Source organism: Lycorma delicatula, chromosome 7, assembly GCF_047948215.1.
Source record: "Lycorma delicatula isolate Av1 chromosome 7, ASM4794821v1, whole genome shotgun sequence".
NCBI classification, from domain to species: Eukaryota; Metazoa; Arthropoda; class Insecta; order Hemiptera; family Fulgoridae; genus Lycorma; species Lycorma delicatula.
In genome coordinates this window covers 73276894-73301438 of record NC_134461.1, presented here as the reverse complement: position 1 = coordinate 73301438, position 24545 = coordinate 73276894, and the positions used below count along the sequence as shown (strand labels likewise).

Below are 24545 nucleotides of genomic sequence, written 5' to 3'. Positions count from 1 at the left end.
TCGCTATCATCTTTGACTATATTTGGGTTAAGAAATAAAAATTTGTGTTCATTTAATATTTTTAATTGTAGCGTTATTATTTTCTTTCATTCTTAGTTTTTTTCATTGATAATTTTTTTAATAAAATACTAAAGGAATTCAAATATTTTTTTCCACAAGTAGAACTAAAATACAATATAAAGGAATGAACCTATTTTGGTTCGTTCATTTATTTGGAAATTTAGTTAGAAGTTAACTGGTTGAGTAATTTTTATATCGTACATGTATATGAGTGTATATAATTTCTATATATATATATATAAAAAATTATCAAGCATTAATTAATTGTTGTATATGTCATGTAAATTTAAATGTGGTTTATTCTGCAGCCTTGAAAATATTCCTCACGCGGCCGATATAAATATGTTCATTCCCTTGAAGAATGGGAAGGATTTTGATTATGAAACAGCAAGTTATCATGAAATTACATTATACAGTATATTTATGAGAAAAAAAGTAGGTTTAAAAACGAATATACTAGCAACAACTGATTATAAGGAGATGGGAACTGTAAGACAGGCAATTAGATGGAATATTGGTAAATATTATTTTAATTCAAAGGACGAACATTTAAATAAAACATGTATTAAATTTAATATATTTATGATGATGAATATTATCAAACTATTTTCCGTTAATTTTTGTTTTGATGGAAAAACGTAATGATATATGTTAATTTATTTTTGTAAGAAACTGGTGAAAAAGAATTATTATATTATTAGTGTAATTCAAATACATGAAATAAAATTTCTGTTATTAGTTGTAAATCATTTATTTATTTGTTCATTTCTTTTATTAAAGAGCCACTTTTAAATAATACAAGCATATACTGGACTCTCTATTGTTCTTTCTTTGCTATCAAGTGTTAAAAAAAAAAGCTCTTTTGAAATATAAGTCCAATTAACTGAATGATATTTCTGGTATATATATATATATATATATATATATATATATTATGCATAAAGTATGTTCATATTATCAATTTTAGAAATTTACTGTAAACATATATACTCTGTATTAAAATATTAGAAACAAAACATATAAGAATTAAAAATTAAATATAATACAAAGCTGTAATATATATTATGAATGCTTTTAAAACGTAGTTGTTAAAAGCGTGACTGCGGTAGTATTTGTCTCCATAGAACCAAATAAACCGTGTGATGCAATAAAAATACCCCCATGATAATAATAATATCAGAAAAAGGAAATGTAGAATTCTTCCCATTTTTTCTTCTCCATGAAGATTAATAATACTTCATTCATATCTATAATGTGTAACCTATCTAGTAGATACCCCGAGAAAGATATGTTTTACCGTGGCTGAGACAAAACAATAAAATTAACAAGGATTAATCGTTTAGCTAATTAATCAAATGAATAAACCAATGGCATAACATCGAAAATATAACTGCAAAACTTGAATTCCGTAATAACATTCACGGTTACGGTAACTAGTAGCAGCTTCTTGACAATGAGAGTTTTTAGAAACATTTATCGCGCCCGCCTCACAAGGGGGAGATGTTGCATGAAAAAGAGATATTTGTCTTTTTACTGTTTGGTTACAACAAAAATGAAAAGTCAAAAGGTCCGGGCAGTAAAGGAAACCGTAATTCGTTCGTATAGAAGTCAAGAAAACCTGTTTTTTTTAACCAGCATATGATGATTACGTTGATTAGAAAACGCGACTGCATGCATGGTAATTAGAAGTGAATCTATAATGACCTGTTCTATCATCTATCATTGGTTGTCTCATTGCCTACCAGACGAATCTTTACAAGAAATAAAACTAAATATTCTGGATCAGCAACCATGGAGAGTATGATCCGCAGTACGGAGACAACCTTTAACATTTGCAGAATGATCTGGTCGGTTTCTTCACGTAATAGATCTGTGGGAAGAAATTGGGACTAATCGAAATTTAATTATGTTTACAGCAAACTCATCTAAACTAACACCAGAGATATACACAGAAAAGAATATAAAAGAAGAATAATAAGTAAATATTTACAAATTTTTGCCAAAACCATTACACCTGCGTCATACCACCAGCCTTTTTATCCAACTGCTAGGGTAGGTAAATTTTTACAATTGTATTTAATTCTTTCCTTATAACACAATACTAAAAACCTTGAAAATATAAATATTACTGCTGTTAGAAATTGTGGGTTTACATTTTAAACTTAAGCAATTGAAGAATATATGGTTTTATTGCGAGTCATGTCATCTAACCTTTTTTTTGTTTTTGTTAAAATTTACTAATTTACAATTATTACACCAAAATTATACACATATCTCATTGCTCATTATTAGGGGGTGTCTTGATTTACTGCTAATGATTTGGAAAGCATTTCATATCGAGAGAATATTTGGACTTAATCCTGGAACGCAAAGTGATAATTGACAAACATGCATGCAAAGCGGGATGCATGAACACCCGAGAAGTATTTAATAAAGTTAAGTACCCTAATTATTAAAGAAAAATATTTTATCAATAAAATTATTGATTTTTAAACTTACCTATTATTTAAAATAACTATAACATAATAATTGTGATTTGATACCGAAAAAAATTATATTTTTAAACATTTAATACAAATGTCTCTTTTGAATTTAACTCTGACTATTTTTTACGGGTGAAACAGCTTTTTTTTTATTTCTATCTTTACTTCTTTGGCAAATCGACTATCTTCCTTATTTTCCTCTTCTTTCCGAAACCTATTCTACGTTTTCTTCTACAATGAGTGACTTAATTATACCTGACTTCAGTTCCGTCGAACAGACTTCGACGGAACTGAAGTCAGGTATAATTACGAATATATGAATTGTTGTTGTAATGTATATGTGTTGTAATGTATATATGTAATGTAATGTATATATGTTGTTGTAATTATTAATATATGACTTACGAATATATGATTACGAATATATGAAAGTTGTTCTTTCATATATTCGTAATCCAGTCGCTTACAAGCTTTATCAAAAATGTTTTTCTTTTAACAAAATGACCTCGTTGAAATAAAAGTTTAGCATTCACACCAGCGGTTTCTAGCATACCATAAAAGTATCCCAATTGCCATCTTCTACTTTTACGAGAAACAGAGTAGGTATGAACCTACATGAACCTTGGTCATGAGCAACAACTATAATTTTCGATCATTGTAAAAGTGAACTATTTCTGGTTTTCTACTCGGATCAAGCACAGTTTTATCGGATTGAAAAGTTGATAGCAGTTTTATAGCTTTTTCCTTGTTTTGAGCTATAAGAAACTTTAGTTTTCTTCCGGTTTAAAGAAAATTTTGAAAATCCAACTTCAGTCTTTCTAAACGGTGAAAATGATCGTGGAGTCTTCTTCTATTACCTCGTAATGTACCGACAAAACCTATATGATGATTCTTCTGATACCGGTACAATAGTAAAATCAAAACGAAGAAAACCAGGAAGCAATTAATATACTATGCAAATTCAATGTGCTAACGATAATTTAAACTTGTAGGTTAAGTTGTGTGTTATTGAATGCACGTGTATACATCATTAAAATTCATGTAAAATACTCACTTTCATTCTGCACCTTACAAATTTGCACAATGTATGTTTTTTAATTACACTTATTAAATAAGTGTAATTAAAAAACATAAACAATAATTATTTATTGTTATTTCAATAAATAATAATATAATATTCTCAATAAGCAAGCAATTCTAGTACATAAGAATTTTATTTTAATAACACAAAGCTACGCAAGTAACTGATATGCGAAAAAGGCAAAAAAAAAGTTTTCTAGAATCCGATCGTAGCATCAACTGCCGTGTCTGACTGATATGACAAACATTAAAAATAATTTCTAAAATGCGATCGCAGCGCTGCCTACCAGATCCAATTGTGAACCATAACCATCCCAAGATCATCAACATGTAAATAAATTAATTAATCAAAACAACATTTTCTATCGGATCAAATTATGAATCTAAACCATTCTCGAATCAACTTAATCACACACACAAACTTTCATCAAAATCAGTCCAGCCGTTTTGGAGGAGTTCAGTCACATACACACGGACAGAAAAAATATGTTTATATATATATATAAATAAAGATAAATTAAGTAGAAAATATTTTTTTTGTTAATGACAGAAATACAATAAATTATTCGGAATAATTTTATTTCAAAGTTGGCAATATAATAATAACAGCTGATCAACAATGCACAATATTATGATATGGTTTAAATTATTCTATAACATACATAAATCTTTTCGGGTACAGTGAATTGTGATAGCGTTAGCATAGATAGCCAGTTTCGATAGTCAGATATGTATTGACTTATAGTGATTGTCCCAAAAAGAAACAAACAAACATTCAGCACAAGTTCTACTAGAGAAAATAATGGAAAACATTCATATAAAAGTAGGTCTGGAAACGCTTTGTTTTCGCGTTACGGCTAGCCAAATATTTCGCCCGAAATTCAGCTTTTCTAATAAAAAGTAGCCTTACTGTAATTTTTACAACCCAATTTAAACACTAAAATTGGTAGTTTCTTATGTAATTTGAGCTAGGAAGTAGGACAAAACAGGTCTCAGCACTGTAACTGCAGTAAATTTAAGATGTACGACGTAAGAAACAAAATTCTATATTAAAAAACAAGTTTTTTGGGGGGATTTTCAGTATAATAAGAAAGATTTAGTAACAAAACTTGTAGAAAATTTAATTCTTAGAAAATTAATCTAAATATAGCAATAAAATGTACATAAAAACTTTTACAAATCGGGTTTTTATTGAAGCAAAACAGACGAAAAATAGAATATTGTATTAATTATACTTTCTATACCTAATACAAAACCTTTTGAAAGCATTATTTTATTATTCTTCGATGTATCAACATTTACGAACGAAAGGGTCATTTTCACCATGGTCGTTATCTGATGAACACCAAGTAAATTATCGTGATAGCTATGAACATCGTGTGATTCAGTTTAATCAGCGTAGCACAGGCGAAGGCGAATTTCATATCGCACTGATTTGTTAATAAAAAAGTGTGGCATATCCTACGGTAAAAGAATCTTTATCCTTTCCACCTGCAGAAGGTTCAAAATTTGTTGATTACTATAAATCCTTATGAAAACCTGGATTTTTATAAATCCTTATAAAATTTGGTAGATTATTATAAAAACCTTACGGGAGAAGCATATATTAATTTACCAAAAATAATTTTCCGTCTATTTTGGAGGATGTATCTTTACAACGTAGATTACTAATGATTTTCTAGCTGGATGGCTCAACGCCACAATTTTTCTTTAGTAGCTAGTAAACACTAGAATGATTGTTTCTTAAACTGGATTGGACGTGGTGCATCAATCATTTCGCCATAAAATCACCTGACTTAAAGCCACTAAATTACTTCATTTGGCGCCATATGAAAACGATAATATACTAACGAAAAGTTAACACTAAAGAAGAGTTACTCATACAAACACCAAATGCTATGAATTTACTCGAATCGATCCTGAGATGACACGGAAAGTCACCAGAAATATTTTACATCGGGCACATTGCTGTGTAAATGTGTACATTAGAGGTTAATTGGCATAGTGGTCTGTATTTCATGAATTATTGAGGTTTTAGAGTTATATATAGAGTGATTAAAACTATATTGCATTTTCTGTGAAGCTGATGATTTTATAACTAAAAATAGGAAAAAGAGTTCATATAAAAATTGGCCCAAAAACGCTTCGTTAGCGAGTTACGATTAACGAAAGATTTCGCTCGGATTTCTGTTCCCCCGGGGAAATAAAGACTTCCTGAAATTCTGCAATGTTAATTAAGGGGCGAATTTTGTTGTTTCTTATGGTTTCTGATCTGAAGGTATCATAAAACGTGGGTTCCAGAAGTTTAAGTCCATTAGTATTAAAGAAATCTAACGTAAAAAATATATTGGGCGTAAAATACAAGTTTTTTGGGTTTAACTTAAGAAAACTTTGTTAAATGATTAATTTTTCAACTGTCAATGTAGAAAATTTAACTCTGAAAAGATTCATATAAATTACTTATGAAAACATTACAGGATATTGAAAGTTATCTGTATTAAAAAACAAAACAGTGAATTGTGAAAAAAATTGTTACATGAAATAAATAATTTTGTCCGTAAGTTGGAAACGACTTTTAACATAAAATATAATTAACCTTTAAAAGCAATAAAAAAATTACATTAAAATTAGTGAAGGCGTTATTAATTAGCTTCAAATTTACTTGAAGTGGTCCCCATTTTGGACGATGAACTTTTTTTCGTATTTTTAGGTTTAGAATCAGCTCCCGATGACAGATTTTCATATAATTTTGAATCACCTATATAAAAACTTATACATTATTTAACTCCAAATATCTTTCAGTTCAATGGGACTACGTTCCATAAAGTTCATTTTTATGTTAAAGTAATTTGACTTTAGTAGTGAAAGAACAACAGACAAACTTTCCTGTAAATACTAATTTTAAGAATTTTACAGTGGTTTTGGTAAAAAAGAAAAAGGTAATAATAAAAGGTGAACAACTAAAACACAAGCATTTTTTATTTATTTTTTTAACTCTTACAATATTAATAATTTTATTCATAATTCATCAATTTCTTACTGAAATAAATTAGCAACATACAACATTACATTTTTACACCCAACATAAATCAACGTATAATTCTTTGATAATATTCATCATCATTAATATTAAATTTAATACATGTTTTATCTGGATATTCGTACTTTGAATTAAAGTAATATTTACCAATATTCCATCTAATTGCCTGTCTTACAGTTCCCATGGCCATGTAATCATCTGTTATTAGTATATTTGTTTTTAAACCTATTTCTTTTTTCATAAATATTTCGTACAGTGTCTTTTCTGGTTTTTCTTGCTCTTTATAATTAGGAATGTTCGTATCATTCTCAATATTGAGCACATTTACAACCGCAGCGTGAGCAATATTGGCAAGTCTGTAGGAGAAAGCAACTTTAAAATTTACATGATCGGTGCAAAATTAAAAAAGCCAGTAAAATTACATATATTGAATATCAACCAAATCGACAAGTACAAAATTAAAGAAATATTTTTACCTTTATTTCCTTTACAATATAGCGCTTTCGGCATAAGCTAATCAACAGAATTTTTATGATTTATCTTTATTTCCATTTACACATAAAAATATCAAGCAACATCCTTACACATTTTTTTTTCAGTTAAAAAAGTTAATTACATTTTTTCAGTCAAAAAAAGTCTTTTAAAACTTTAAAAACATCTACTAAAATTGTAATTAAATAAAATTTTTTTTTATTAAAATTATTTAAAATTTCTTTCGATGTTGGTTTACATAATGTTAGTACGTACTGTAATTAGATGTAGAGTACTGTGCTAACATTATGTAAACCAACATCGAAAGAAATTTTAAATAATTTTTAATAAAAAATGTTAACTTTAATTGCAATTTTAGTAGATGTTTTTAAACTATTATTTTTTGACTGAACTAATGTAAGTTCTGGAAATGTTTAAAGTTTTTTTTTTTTTATTCTGCTAATAACCGAAGTTATAAAAAAGTAATCAAGTGTAAAGATGTTGTGTGGTAGTTATATGTGAAAATGGAAATAATGATAAATCAGAAAACATTACTGAAGGTGGGCTTATGCCCAAAAGCGGTATAAAGTAAAGGAAGATAAGACTATGGATACTGTTATGCGTGTCTTCGATTGGGCGAAAGATCGGGCAGCGGGCATCTGGCGTAGACGAAGGATACCGTTATTGGTCTTCCTAGATTTCTGGAATGCCTTTAGAAGCATTCCGTGGCCATTGATCATGACTTCGTTGCGTGCACGCGGAGTCAGTGGATATACATTGAGTATTATGGATTGCTATCTGTATGGGAGGAAGGTGACAACTCTAACTGAGGATAGAGAGATCTCCTTTGAAATGTTTGGTGGGGTTCCACAGGGGTTGATCTTGGGCCCGCTCTTGTGAAACCTTGCCTTCGACGGGCTGTTGGGTCTTGAATTTGATGGAGATGTCGAACTGGTTGCCTATGCTGACGACCTGGCTGACCTGGCTATACTGAAGCAGAGGGTGAGGATACGATGAATGTCGCTGTGCAAAAAGTGAGTGAGTGGCTACATTTGAGAGATCTTAGTTTGGCATTCCCCATAAGACCAAGGCTGTCACACTCAATGGGAGGAGGCGATTACGATAGATGAGAATAACTATTGGTGATGTTCAGGTTAACACGACCGGGTGCGTTAAATACCAGGACATCCGTCCTGTTCTGCTGAGGGCTCAAACGCCGTACCGTGTGTATAACGGAATGCATAAAGTGGAGGCTAGACAAACTCTTTTGAGAGATTGGCAGGAAGTTTGGAATGCTTCTCCTACGGCAGAATAGACAAGACGCATTATAATTAACATTGATCTGTGGGTGGCTTTAGGGAGGTATAATTCTGACTCTCCCAGCTGCTAACCAGGCATGGGGAGTTTGAGGGGTACATATGCCGGTTTGGTAAACGCACTACCTCTGCTTGTAGATACTGCGAGTCACAGGACACACCGGAGCACACCATATACCACTGTTGTAGGTGGGACGGTGTTTGACAGAAGCTGAATTTGGCCCGACTTACTCCAGAGAGGTCTATGCTTTCCAGTAGGGAGGCCTGCGGAAATGTGGAGAAGCTAGCTACTAAAATACTGAAGACAAAATCCCGTGAGAGTTGGGACCTCAATCGTGTATAACCATCCGTCTGTTTAGTTAGGGAGGGCAGTCTCGATCTGGAGAGGACGGTTTACCGAAGTGGTGTTCTTATTGAGGGATCGGGGACCTTATGGTAGTTTTTTTTGTATAATGACAACTGGATGGCCTCATACTGGAATACTGCTAAAAAACCTACGTAGAAAGTGGGGCACTCTAACGGGTTGCTAATATTATGACTTACTAATATAATATAAAATAAAGATCCGACCGGCAGCCGGATGTGCCATGTCGGTAGGTGGGAAGGGCTGTTAGATTAAAATGGACACCACCTACGCTGTTATGCGTAATTGCGGGTCTGGTGTAGGGGAGTAAGGGAAAATAAAAAAAATATATACATACATATAATACGAGGGTACGTCAATTATTATCGTCAATTTAGTTATATTTTTGTTTATGTCGGTAGTACTGTCGTGTTTTATACATGACGCATGCTTTGTTTAATTGCTGTCATGTCTGATTGATGCTGACATATTTTGTCAGGTTTGACAAGCTTTGATACTGCTAGGTTATTTACATTATCGCTGCCCTGCCGTTAACTATGGCTGCTCCGCTTTCTGTTTGCACCAAAGAAGAGCAACGTTCAGTGATCCGTTTTTTGTGGTCGGAAAGTATATCAGGGGCCGAAATTCATCGAAGACTTTCGTTACATTTCGGTTTTGTTACCGCCAAGGAGTGTCTACAAATGGATTGAAAATTCAAAAATGGTCGTACAAGTGTTACGCACGACAAAGGAGCCGTACGACCGTTTACCGCCACAAATGAGGAAAACATTGAGCGTGCACATGACATGGTTTTCTTAGACAGACCAGTAACTATTGATGAAGTGGCACATCGTCTGCAAATTCGTCACGGTTCTACCTACGAAATCATCCACAACAGACTAGGGTTTCGTAAAGTCTGTGCAAGTTGGGTTCCAAAACAACTCACACAGTTTGAAAAACAAACGCGCTTGGACATCTGCCAAAAAACATTTGGATCGCTATGATAACGAATGGGACAGTTTCTTAGACAGAATCGTCACTGGTGACATAACATGGATCCAACATTACTGGATCAGTAATGGTCCTCGTGGTTTCTATGCGAAAAGGGGCACAACAGTAAACAGTGCGCGTTACTGTGAGATGCTTACTGCCAAGCTCAATCCTGCAATTCGAAGCAAACGCCTAGGACTGCTGTCGAAAGGTGTTGTGTTTCACGACAATGCCCATCCACATACTGCTCCCCACACTGCTGAAACGCTCCATAAACTCAACTTTGAAGTACTGGCTCATCCTCCGTATAGTACTGATCTTGCCCCTTCTGACTACCCCTTATTTGGTCCACTCAAAAAGGTATTAAGTAGACGTCGATTTACCTCGGACGAAACAGTGAAACAAGGGGTGCATTCCTGGCTCGCAGCTTAACCGAAAACTTTCTTTTTTGAGAGGTTTAGGAAGTTTGTGAAACTATGGACCAAGTGGGTTGAAATGCAAGGGGACTATGTTGAAAAATGATGTACATGTAAGTTTCCTATTTGTATTGCAATAAAATTTATAACTACATTGTGGATAATAATTGACTTACCCTCGTGTATATACGATAGACATATATATATATAAATTTAAAAAAATATATATATACATAATTTTGATAAAATATTACATTCAATAGACATAATGTTACCAGTAAAAATTTCTCAAAATACTCATTCATAACATTGCACGGCCGATAGTAAAAATATACTTAAAGTTAATTTAGAAAAAAACGGTATCTACTTACTTATTATCATTATCTTCATATAAGTTTTTTAAACAATTCTGTAGGCTGCTAATATTTCTAAACTCTTGACAGAAATGGTGAACAGGATCCCACAGTATATTAAAATTGGAATCTTTCAAAACATCTTCATTATTATATGATAATATTACTTTCCCGCTACTACCATCTTTAAGTATATCGCTAAATTTAGTTGTCCATGGTTGTCGTGGTACCAAATACATCTTACTGTTATACAAAAACTTTTTTTTTAAATACGCTACTAACTTACCGTGATCAAATTTTAATCTACCACCTGTATTTGAAAAAAAAAAAATTAAATTATATTGAAATAAACTTGAAATTGCAGAGTAAATTCTGAAGAATGTAATTCCAGTAACATGTGAACTATTATTTATAAATTAACTACTACAAAAATTTATAACTCCGAACAATACTGTGGGTATAAAGTATCTAATTAAAAGTAATTACTATCGATATATATCTTATGTGAAGACACGTACTTGTACATACATGAACGTCAAATATAACAAGTTCTTTCGTTTTGCTGAGAAATTCTGTAACTTGATTAATAACAGAATCCATATCCAAAAAATATTTTTTAAGGTTTCCAACATAGAATTTTCCCTCTCGGCTTAGAACTACTCTTATATCCAAGTATCTGATCCCTAATACGAGTTGCTGAAGTATAGATGTATCCTAAAAAAATTTCATGGTTGATTGTTACAAACATATTATGTAAAATTAATAAATTAAAAATAATATTATAGTACTAACTAAATACAACTATATTTATATATAAAAGTAATTTTTAAAACGAATTGAAAATTCTATGATAAATTTAAATTAAATTAATTTCTAGTCTTAAAATTATTTATTAGATAGATTGTAATTAATTAACTTTAATTATAGATAAAAATGTGTATCGGGCTTTTCATGTTGTATTTACCAATATTAAATTATATTAACCTTTACATTATTTCATGTGTTCATGTTTAAATAATTAATATGGACATTTTTCACATCTGTTTTTCCCCTTGCATCGTTTGTTATATAAATACGAGTCACATATTATATGAGAAAGTGTTTTTATTGCCTATCATTAATAGGTAATGCCTGTCTGTTATTTATTAATAAAAATACTTACCTCGCTTACATTAATAGAACTTTCTTTCCAGTGTCGCCTTTCTTTTTCATGTTCTGTTTCCGAAACTCCAAAATAGAGTAATTTTTTTATTTCTCTCAATTCAGGAGGTACTTCAATATATTGTGGGTCAGCAGAATTAAAAGTGCCTGGGATGAATATTTGATTAAGTGGAAGATCACGAATTACTTTCCGGTAATAATTCATCCAGTTTGGATACGTGCTTAAATGTGACATAATGAAAGCTGAAAATAACAATTTTCATGATTAAGGAATACATTTCAAGATATACTTAGAAATAATCTGAAATAATTTTAACAATATTATCGTTTAGAAAAATATATTCCGTAATTAATTCAGAGTTATATATAATTTTTTTTCTTAGGAATGTATTATTTTTAATCAACTTTATTTATGGTCTTGTGGATTACCTATGTTATATTTTCTAGTAAACTTTACTTGGAATAAAATTTATGTTACGGTGAAAAATGTCTAGGATACGTATTCACGGAGTATAACGTAATATTTTCGTATCTTTTTATAATTTTATTTATTTATCGTATAATTGTTTATTTATTCTTGGATGAATATCAATATTTTTCAAGCCAAATTTATAAAACGAAACGTTCTTTTATTTCATATATTTTAATTTAATTGTATTCTAAATATTATTATAAAAAATATATTACATTTCTTATTTTTACGTGAGAAATAATTTTATTAGCTGTTAGTCAATTTTTGTTATACATTTTCTCTTTGTCTCTTTTTTTTATTTTTTCCGTAAATAAGTAATTGAAAAATATAATATCAAACGAAATATTGGAATAAAAGAAAAAAACATGCATTTAAAAGCAGAAATTAATTACCTTCAAATTCATTTTTATCTAAATTTTTCCTCCAGTACACTAATGTAATCAATAGTTTACTCGCATTCTCAAAGTAAAGATCAATTTTTTTTAAAAACGTTTCTTGAGTGTATACAGTTCCTTTTTTATTTTTTACATTTACCGTAAATGCTTTAGGGTTTTTACGTAAAGCACGAAGATTACTAAATTTAATATCACCATAATGAATTCCAATGCAGTCACCTTCCTTTACTTCATCAACTTCCCAGTTAATTTGTAGATATCCTTTGTTAACTACTCTTAACTCCAAATTAATGTCCGTACATATTGCTGCAAAAAGATAATAAATATGATATTAATCTAAATGTATGTTAGTACGATTTTATACACATTAATTACAAAGAAAATTACTGTTTCAATTGAAATTTTTTGGTGGAACACCGGGCCCGCGCTTCATCGTGCGTGGTGATTGGAATGCTAAACATGTTCATTGGGGTTCACGACTTATAACAACTAAGATAGAGCTTTAAAGGATTTATTTCATCTTGAACATGCATCTCAATGTGATCTCAGGATTATAGCCGTCATTTTGGCCGCCGGATCTGAATAAAATCTTGGACCTACTGAATTTTTATATAATATCGGGTATATCGTCTATGTATACTTCTGTGATGACTGGCTACGGTTTAATATCTTATTATTTACCTGTCTAACTCATTATAAGTACGTGTTAAATAGAAAGAAGAAATCCCTATCCTACACAATAACAGAACAGATGGAATTCTTACAGTAGTTGGATTGAAGATAAACTGGTCGTACTTCCGAATTGAAATATTCGGAAAATATATAGACTATGCGGCCTGCTATCTGAACTCGGTGTTACAAGCAGCAGCTTAGAAGGGACTAGAACGAAGGGCAAGTTGAAGCGGACGATCTACGAGAAGTAATCGACGTCATTTTAACCAAAAGGCGGCTCAGAAGGAGATGCCAATGTTACAGGTACCGGAGGATAATATATCCTTAAATAGCGCTGCTCGGAGATTGAGTCCTAAATCTTTCAAGAAGGAAGCATTTAAATATTACTTCAGTAATCTTTCTCTTGATTACTGAGAAAACATCTACACTTTGTGGAAGGCCACGATGAAATTTTAGCGGCCATCACTTCAGTTCCATCTACTAAAAAAGTATTACATTAGAAGTGACAATGAGAAAGCCGATCTGTTTGCTAGTCATATGCGATCGGTCTCTCAATCACTTATCATCTACACTGCTGGTGAAGAGGAAATTCTGGACTCACGTAGGGATATACCGATTCCAATGAGTCTTCCAATTAAGCCTTTCTCTTCTCATGAAATGCTGGAATCGATTGAAAAGGAGCGGAATTCAAAAGAAACCCTGGATATGACTTGTTTGCCAACAAAATGCTATTTATGCTCCCATTAGAGGTCATAATTTACATGAACCAACTTTTCAATGGCATCCTTTGAAAGATGTGATACCCGTCGGAGTTGAAAGTATCTCAAGTATTGATGGTACCAATAGCGGAGAAGTCGTCCTGGTACAGGCCAATTAGTCTATTTTGTGTAAGCTATTCGAAAGACTATTTCTTCAGAGATTGTGGCCTGTAGACTGACAGACTCACAGGATCATTCGTATTGTCACTAACGTCTTGGAGAAGAAAAGGTTTGTTCGGTTGGCTTTTTTAGATACACAGCAGACATTTGTTAAAGTATGACCGCTTGGTTTGTTATAAACCAAAAACAAATCAACCTCTATCTTTTATTAAATATTGGAAGTTAGTTGGACGGACGATTCTCCCAGATTAAATACAACGAGAAGTATGATCTGAAAGATTACAGTGTTTAGGTATTCATCTAGATCGTGGTCTAATATGGTAGGTTCACATTAAGGAAAAAATGAAACAACTAATTTAATATATAAGGATATATTAAATTACTTGTTTCGTTTTTGCTTGCTATAATGGTTATTAGGCAGGAAATCGCAACTATTGCTATCTAACAAGCTGCTTCTGTACAAAGTGATTCTAAAACCGGTTTGGACATACGGAATCTACCTATGTGGCACGGCGAGAACCAGCAATAAGGAAATTATTCAGTGTTTCCGGTATAAGTTTGTGAGATGCATTACACAGGCGCTATGGTTCGTACGGATCAACGAAATTCATGAGTACTTATATGGCTTGCCGTGTGTTCGACAGGAAGTCAATGGATTTGTAACTAAGTATAAAGTAAGACTTAACGACCAGGTAAATTATCTAGCCGTTATTCTGTTAGACAATGGGGTAGATTTTCGGCGGTTAAAGTGTGTTCGTATACTATATCTTGGAACCAGGACAATCACTGATACTCAGGCCAAGGCCTTTTTTCTTACGTTGTGCATCATCATCAAAGTAATTATGTTACGTTTAAAATATAATTTATGTTTCTAATTATTTCATCTGTTCCTATTTTACTATTTCTCCTTTTTAGTATTCGTAGTTATGTATATTATTACGATTCGTCATTCATTATTGGCTGGACTTTATCAATGATTATGTTACCATTTATCAAAGGTAGCATAACCGTTTCTAACTAGAATTAAGGTGTTTCTAAGCCATCTCCTTTATAACTTGATTATTGTCATGAACCTTATTTATGATTTCTAATCTACGAGACCGATTGTAAATATAATTTGAGATACATATAAACGAACACTTATATATCCTTAAAGATATCCTTATTATTTTTTTAGATAAAATTATATTTGTATTTTAGCATTCCGTTTGGTAAAATATGGGAACTTAAATTATCGTAATTAAACATTTTCAGAAGTCTTTAACAGAATTATTTAGAAAATTATGTGTTCGATCTAAACAGTCCCACATCACATCTCTTTCTTTTTCTTGTATAGCCTCCGGTAATTACCGTTCAGATAATATATCAGAGGATGATATGTATGAGTGTAAATGAAGTGTAGTCTTGTACAGTCTCACTTCGACCATTTCTGAGATGTGTAGTTAATCGAAACCCAACCACCAAAGAACACCGCAATCTGTGATCTAGTATTCAAATCCGAGTAAAAATAACTAACTTTACTAGGACTTGAACGCAGGAACTCTCGACTTTCAAATCAGCTGATTTGGGAAGACGCGTTCACTACTAGACCAAACCCGGTTGGTTTAACCCACATCAAATCTAATTTTATATTTTGTTTCTTTGTTGGATTGTTCAATAAGTTGTAATTATGATTAATAGAAAAGTATTGAAAATATTAAACAAATTTCGTTTTTTTGGTTTTAGCTTAAAATAATATTTTTAATTATTGGTTTGAAACGATGTATAACCAATCTTCCTACAACGATTATAAATATATTTTATAACAATTCTTTTTCTTCTCTCCGATAAAATGATCACGAACCTTGGAACAATTAGCCAAGCCAATTTCTTGGTGTGAGTGTTGGCAAGGAAGTAGCAGTAGCCCTTCATATGTTACGGTCAGAATATTGTAGAATATAGGATATACAAAATGATTACATTTTTAATATCTCTGCGAAGGTATGCTCATTAAAAATGTTTAAGGTAAAATTTATAAAAATATATTAGCCAATAATATGGGACAAAAGAAGCAAATTTTTCTACATGGTATATTAATAAAATACGAAATTCTACAAGTCATTAACCACTTCAAGGACACTACCGAATTATAAAATCTTGTTTAATAAATATATTTGTCGTATAATTACTGTTCAAGACGCATAGCGATAGAGTCATTGTAATAAGGATAAATTCAAAACCTAAACCGACAACGATTGTTAACGTCTATATGCCTACAAGCGCCCATGATGATGATGAGGTAGAATGTGTATACGAAGAGATTGATGAAGCAATTAAACACGTAAAAGGAGATGAAAATTTAATAATAGTTGGAGATTGGAATGCAAGCATTGGAAAAGGCAAGGAAGGAAATATAGTGGGTGAATACGGGCTGGGCAAAAGGAATGAAAGAGGGGACCGACTTATAGAGTTTTGCACGAAGTATAATTTAGTAATTGCCAACACCCAATTTAAAAATCATAATAGAAGAATATACACTTGGAAAAAGCCAGGCGATACTGCAAGGTATCAGATAGATTATATCATGGTTAAGCAAATATTTAGAAATCAACTCGTGGACTGCAAAACTTACCCTGGAGCAGACATTGATAGCGACCATAATTTGGTGATAATGAAATGTAGATTGGGGTTTAAAAACCTGAAGAAAAGGTGTCAGATGAATCGGTGGAATTTAGAGAAGCTTGAGGAAGAGGAGGTAAAGAAGATTTTTGAGGAGGACATCGCAAGAGGTCTGAGTAAAAAAGATAAGATAGAAAATGTAGAAGAAGAATGGGAGAATATTAAAAAGGAAATTCTTAAATCAGCAGAAGCAAACTTAGGCGGAATAAAGAGAACTGGTAGAAAACCTTGGGTTTCAGACGATATATTGCAGCTGATGGATGAACGTAGAAAATATAAGAATGCTAGTGATGAAGAAAGTAAAAGGAACTATCGGCAATTAAGAAATGCTATAAACAGGAAGTGTAAACTGGCGAAAGAAGAGTGGATTAAAGAAAAGTGTTCAGAAGTGGAAAGAGAAATGAACATTGGTAAAATAGACGGAGCATACAGGAAAGTTAAGGAAAATTTTGGGGTACATAAATTAAAATGTAATAATGTGTTAAACAAAGATGGTACACCTATATATAATACGAAAGGTAAAGTCGATAGATGGGTGGAATATATTGAAGAGTTATACGGAGGAAATGAATTAGAAAATGGTTTTATAGAGGAAGAAGAGGAAGTTGAGGAGGATGAAATGGGAGAAACAATACTGAGATCTGAATTTAAGAGAGCATTAAAAGATTTAAATGGCAGAAAGGCTCCTGGAATAGACGGAATACCTGTAGAATTACTGCGCAGTGCAGGGGAGGAGGCGATTGATAGATTATACAAACTGGTATGTAATATTTATGAAAAAGGGGAATTTCCGTCAGACTTCAAAAAAAGTGTTATAGTAATGATACCAAAGAAATCAGGGGCAGATAAATGTGAAGAATACAGAACAATTAGTTTAACTAGTCATGCATCAAAAATCTTAACTAGAATTCTATACAGAAGAATTGAGAGGAGAGTGGAGGAAGTGTTAGGAGAAGACCAATTTGGTTTCAGGAAAAGTATAGGGACAAGGGAAGCAATCTTATGCCTCAGATTAATAGTAGAATGAAGATTAAAGAAAAACAAACCAACATACTTGGCGTTTATAGACCTAGAAAAGACATTCGATAACGTAGACTGGAATAAAATGTTCAGCATTTTAAAAAAATTAGGGTTCAAATACAGAGATAGAAGAACAATTGCTAACATGTACAGGAACCAAACAGCAACAGTAGCAATTGAAGAACATAAGAAAGAAGCCATAATAAGAAAGGGAGTCCGACAAGGATGTTCTCTATCTCCGTTACTTTTTAATCTTTACATGGAACTAGCAGTTAATGATGTTAAAGAACAATTTAGATTCGGAGTAACAGTACAAGGTGAAAAGATAAAGATGCTACGATTTGCTGATGATATAGTAATTCTAGCCGAGAATAAAAAGGATTTAGAAGAAACAATGAACGGCATAGATGAAGTCCTACGCAAGAACTATCGCATGAAAATAAACAAGAACAAAACAAAAGTAATGAAATGTAGGAGAAATAACAAAGATGGACCACTGAATGTGAAAATAGGAGGAGAAAAGATTATGGAGGTAGAAGAATTTTGTTATTTGGGAAGTAGAATTACTAAAGATGGACGAAACAGGAGCGATATAAAATGCCGAATAGCACAAGCTAAACGAGCCTTCAGTAAGAAATATAAGTTGTTTACATCAAAAATTAATTTAAATGTCAGGAAAAGATTTTTGAAAGTGTATGTTTGGAGTGTCGCTTTATATGGAAGTGAAACTTGGACAATCGGAGTATCTGAGAAGAAAAGGTTAGAAGCTTTTGAAATGTGGTGCTATAGGAGAATGTTAAAAATCAGATGGGTGGATAAAGTGACAAATGAGGAGGTATTGCGGCAAATAGATGAAGAAAGAAGCATTTGGAAAAATATAGTTAAAAGAAGAGACAGACTTATAGGCCACATACTAAGGCATCCTGGAATAGTCGCTTTAATTTTGGAAGGACAGGTAGAAGGGAAAAATTGTGTAGGCAGGCCACGTTTGGAATATGTAAAACAAATTGTTAGGGATGTAGGATGTAGAGGGTATACTGAAATGAAACGACTAGCACTAGATAGGGAATCTTGGAGAGCTGCATCAAACCAGTCAAATGACTGAAGACAAAAAAAAAAATAATTACTGTTGTAATTAAAACACATGTTAAATTTTTAGTTAAATTGAGATTATATAATTATAATTTATTATAGGAATGTTTACCTTTAGTTTTATAAGCATCGTATAAAAACAGAAGACAAAATAGAAAAAAGCTGGTTTTACACATCTGTAAATAACAAAAAAAAAAAAAATGAATCGTTCACTACGCTATAAAAACAGATCCAATTTTATCATTGTTTAATGACCTATGGTAAACTTTTTTCCACCCAGCAGGACAACATACATATCTTCGCGTTACACACACACTCATTCAATCAGACACACACACAACGGGTAACAGTATGTTAGCTACAATTTATAATTTGGATATTACTTTGTACGAGAGTAAGTCAATTATTATCCACAATGTAATTATAAATTTCATTGCAATACAAATAGAATGCCCTCATAAAAGAAGGTTATCTGTTGAGCTGTGAGCCGGCAATGCACCGCTTCTTTCACTGTTTCGTCCGAGGTAAATCGACGGCCCCTTAATGCCTCTTCGAGTGGACCAAGCAAGTGGTAGTCAGAAGGGGCAAGATCAGGACTATACGGAGGATGAGCCAGTAGTTCAAAGTTGAGTTTCTGGAGCGTTTCAGCAGTGTGGGCGGCAGTATGTGGACGGGCATTGTCGTGTAACAACACAACACCTTTCCACAGCAGTCCTCGGCGTTTGCTTCGAATTTCAGGCTTCAGCTTGGCAGTAAGCATCTAACTGTAACGCGCACTGTTTACTGTCGTGCCCCTTTTCTCATAATGTTCCAGTACTTGGCCTTGTGAGTTCCTAAAATCCGTAAGCATCAGTTTTTCTCCGGAGGTCTTGAATTTTTTTTGCAGGGCGAATTTGGATGTTTCCATTTTATAATCTGCTGTTTACTCTCCGGCTCGTAACGATGGATCCATGTTTCGTCACCAGTGATGATTATGTCTAAGAAGACGTTCCGTTCGTTACCATAACGATCCAAATGTTTTTGGCAGATGTCCGACCGCGTTTGTTTATGCAACTGCGTGAGTTGTTTTGGCACTCATCTTGCACAGACTTTATGAAACCCAAGTCAGTTGTGGATGATTTCGTAGGTAAAACCGTGACTAGTTTGCAAACGATGTGCCATTTCATCAATAGTTACTCTAGTCTGTCTAAGAAAACCATATCACGTGCACGCTCAATGTTTTCCTCATTTGTGGCGGTAAACGGTCGTCCGACTCCTTCGTCGTGCGTAACACCTGTGCGAATATTTATGAATTTTTCAATCCATTCGTAGACACTCCGTTGCGGCAACACACTGTATCCGTAGCGTACCGAAAGTCTTTGATGAATTTAGGCCTTTGATACACCTTCCGACGACAAAAAACGGATCACTGAACGTTCCTATTTTTTGGTGCAAACCGAAAGCAGCCTTGGTTAATGGCAGGGCAGCGATAATGGAACTAACCTAGCAGTATCAAACCTGCACAGACATAACAACAATTAAATCACGCATGCGTCATCTATGCAACACGACAGTACTACCAACATAAACAAAAATATAACTAAATTGGAGATAATAATTGACTTACCAATGTATATACTATGAATATATTTTAATTTGGGATGTTTCGTATCGTATGCTAAAAAACATATTCGGTTGCATTGATAAAACGTGCTTTCGAATGTAACTATTCGGCTTTGTGCTTATTCACAGCGATGTTAATTCACAATTCATGTTCTCTTTTAGCCTTTTCATCAGAGTCTGAAATATCTTCATTTTTATTCTTGAAGAAGTATATTCTTATAATAAAGATAACTACAAATTTAATATATTATAATATTAGAATATATAATTTAAATAATACGTAAATAGTCCGTTGATTGATTGTTTAAAACGTATTTTAAATCATGCTTATTTATATCAGAAAGCATACATATGTAATCGAAAAAATTGGCTGCGGTTTAAAAAGATCGCAGTAACCAAATTTTAACTTAAATATATTCGTGTGATACTACCGATAACTTAGCTTAACTATTTTTCTTCTTCGAAAAATGTTCCTTCCTATCGTTTTATTAGATTTATTTTTAAATATCTAATTGTTTAGAAAAATTAATTGTATATTTCTTTTTACAATTAATTAACGGTACTAGAGATTTTATTTTTTGAATAATAATTGATGTTGAGGGCCATTGTCATGAAATAATATGAAGTAAGAAATACAGAATACCAAATAATGGGCGGATTTTAAAATAATTACAATGATTATAAAATATATTATATGATGTTAATTATTAAAAAAATATATTTATTATAGATTAAACAACGTGCTGCTGCAAATAGGAGAAAACCCTTTTTAAATTATTGATCTTGGGAATAAATTAGCTACAATGATTGTTTTTTCTTATTTTCTAATAAATTTGCTGTATTAAATATATTTTCAGTTCTCCCCAATAGAAAAGGCAACTGATAAAATACAATCCTCAACCTGCAGATATACGCATAAATGGAGAAATTGATACATGTATGGGTATGTAACCGAGTGTTTACGTCCTAAAAGAAAATAAAAGATTTCCTTTTTGTATATAAACTTACAAAAATATCCTATTTTTTCTTTTCCGGCTGTAGTAAAATATGTTGCTGTAGCTGTAACGGTACAGTATTTAAATTAGTTCAAAAAAAAATTTAATTGATATATTTTATGTTTTGCAAAACTTAATCCATTTAGAAATATAGTTATAACAAAAAAATATAGATTTAAATAGATTGTAAATAATTTGCGAAAAATGTTGTTTATTCCAATGCTTCCAAGTCCAAAATATCGATTTTGTCCGACCGATGTTTTCGTGAACGGACAAATGTATATATTCTGGCATGTATTTAGTTTAAAGAAAGTTTAAACTGTTTTAAAAAATTAGAAAAAGGAGTGAGGGTGCTTTGGTCACAATAAAATTTCAAATCATACTGTGGCACTTTATCAAAAAACTTTCTCTTAAACATTTTTATTTTATCAAGATCAAAAATTACAAAAAATATTTATTTAATATTCAATCCCCTCCCAAAGAAATGACTAATATTTTCATTTATTTTTTTTTATTTTAGCTACATCTTTCTTCGTAAAAGGAGTTAACGAGAGGTTTTGCACATGTATAGATTTTCTTCACAAATAGGCATTCAAACCATGTTAAAAAAAATTTGCCCGCCTCACCCAATGGTCTGTGGTAACAAAAACCATAATACAATTAAAAAGAAATATTTTTAAGTATAAATCCATCTCACAAAAGATCCATTGCATTTTTTTTCATAGCACTTCTTTCATACTTCTTTTACGCGTAAAAAAGAATTAGCCAAAAAATGTTACTACCCCTTCTCAGAAAATTAAAATTTTGTTTAATTAGAATTACGGGTAAATCTTTGTGTTTTTTAAAACACTTTTAATAACTTAACTTTTAAATTAATTATCACTATTTTCAGATTATTTCATTAAAAAGTAATTTTACCCGAATGCTTGATGTGGGACCCCCAAAATGAAAAAAAGAATTTTCGCAATTTCTAATTTTCATTGCTCAAAACCTATTTTGTTAAACAATTAAGACACTAAAATAACTTATTACCCCTCCACAGTTGGTGATAGCTTCCAAATTTAAAAAAATATATTTATTTTTTAAATTTTGATTTAGATATTTATTTTAGTGTACATTATAATCATTAAAAAAAATCCCGAAAGCCCCAAATTTTCGATGCTTATACACTAATATTAAACATTTTTATTATTGCTTTATTTTGTTGAACATCATAGCTTGAAAAATTATAATTGAAATAATTTACATATAATCAGACAATTTTCATACAACATTGTGATTTTATATTTAATAATTTTTTTTTTTAATTAATAACATTAAAATTAATGAAAAATATTTTTTTTATATTACAATGAAAAATAACTGAAGCTGGCTAAGTGAACATTTTTGGTTCGGCATTAGCTTGATATAATTAAAGTTATTGTATATATTTGCAAAAGATCAAAAACACAAAAAAGCTATAGTCTAATTGTTCACCTTTCACTAATTTCTGTTAAGTATTTTCATAAATATAGAATAATATATTTTATTTATTTATGTATCATAAAAATTAAAAACGAATATGCTCACTTAAAAATCTGAAAATAAGAATTCGTAATTTTGGTTGTTTTTTTTTAATAAACAGGAATTATTTTATCATAAAGATACAGACAACTGAATATGATTGAACTGAAAAATGAATTGCTTTTATTTAATTAAAAGTAATAAAGCAAGAAACCTATTTAGCACATAATTTATTTTTCAAAGTTTTATTTACTTGCTATTTTTCTAAATCATCTAATCTGGTTGTCCTATAATCGAAGTTATAAAAAAACCTTGCAATACTTGCACCCGACATCGATTTCTGTCAATATGTATTTTCTATTCACAGATTAAAAAGACATTTTCTATGTAACAAAATGTTATAATATTAATGAAATATTAATATTAATGAGACGGTAATTATTATAATAATGAAAATGATTTTCTTTAACTAATCTCTTTCACTAGAACATTATCGGGGTTTCCTTTTAAGCTATTTTATATTGAAATACATTATTCTTAGAAAAATTCATCTCTCAGCACACAAGGTCTTAACAAGTGTTCTTGTAATTTCATTAGTTCTGAAAATTGTAAAACATCCAAAAACGTAACAAGTAAAACACAATAAAATCATTAAAATAAATGTTAAACGAATAATAAAATACCTTGACCGACGAAAGACGACTTGATAAAGAACAATAAATGACTCGATTATGATCAAGAGCAAAACCACTGCTTTATATACACGTTCACATACGAATTAGCAAAATAACCCGTTACTAATTGTTTGCAAATTATTATTCAAGGAGTATAAAAAAGGTGACTCGAATATGATCAACAAGAGAACCACGTATAATATATACACGTTCACATACAAATTAGCAAAAAAACGGGTTGATAATTGTTTGCAAATTATTATTCAAGACATATGAATTTTTACATATTGTTATTGAGAACTGTATATACATATTTTTTTCCATAATTATAGATAAATTATTCAATAAAAATTATGCATTATATAAGAGCAATTAGACCGTTAAAAATAATGATAATTGTTACTAACAGGTATCGGCATTCAAACTACGTTGTTTTATTATAAGCAAATATTTTCTCAACACTTTTATTAAAATTATTTTAAAAAATAGTATTTTAAAAGATATAAAATATAATATAAAATTCTTATTTGTAATATTTAATAAAATTACAACATACAGTACAAGATACGGCAGCTGATTTCTACAGATATCTGTTTTTTTTTTTTTTTTTTTTTTTTTTTTTTTTTTTTTATGAAACTCGATTTAAATGAATGATTAATACTAATTTAAAATATTACTGTCGGGTTGTCTCACAAAAATAAGCTGCAATTACCTTTCCTTAAATATATCGTAATTAATTTATTTTAATAAATTGCAACTGTATTTTTTTAAGTGAATTAACAGTCATTTGAAAAACATGTCAGTTTTCATTCTGCGATATTTTTCCGGGTAGACAAGGCATGTTTAAAACGTTTAGCTGTGATCAGGGATG

The 24545-nt window shown here is 31.3% G+C and overlaps 1 protein-coding gene across 1 annotated transcript; it reads right to left on the bottom strand.

Moving 5' to 3' along the window:
• Positions 1-6584: 6584 nt before the first annotated feature.
• On the bottom strand, positions 6585-23833 carry LOC142327459 (uncharacterized). Its single transcript, XM_075370551.1, has 7 exons — positions 23684-23833; positions 19013-19076; positions 12578-12886; positions 11715-11956; positions 11071-11266; positions 10571-10862; positions 6585-7019 (listed from the first exon to the last, which is right to left on the bottom strand). The coding sequence occupies exons 2-7, from the start codon at positions 19074-19076 to the stop codon at positions 6713-6715; spliced, it is 1410 nt and encodes a 469-aa protein (XP_075226666.1). The 5' UTR covers positions 23684-23833; the 3' UTR covers positions 6585-6712.
• Between the last annotated feature and the right edge of the window lie 712 nt (positions 23834-24545).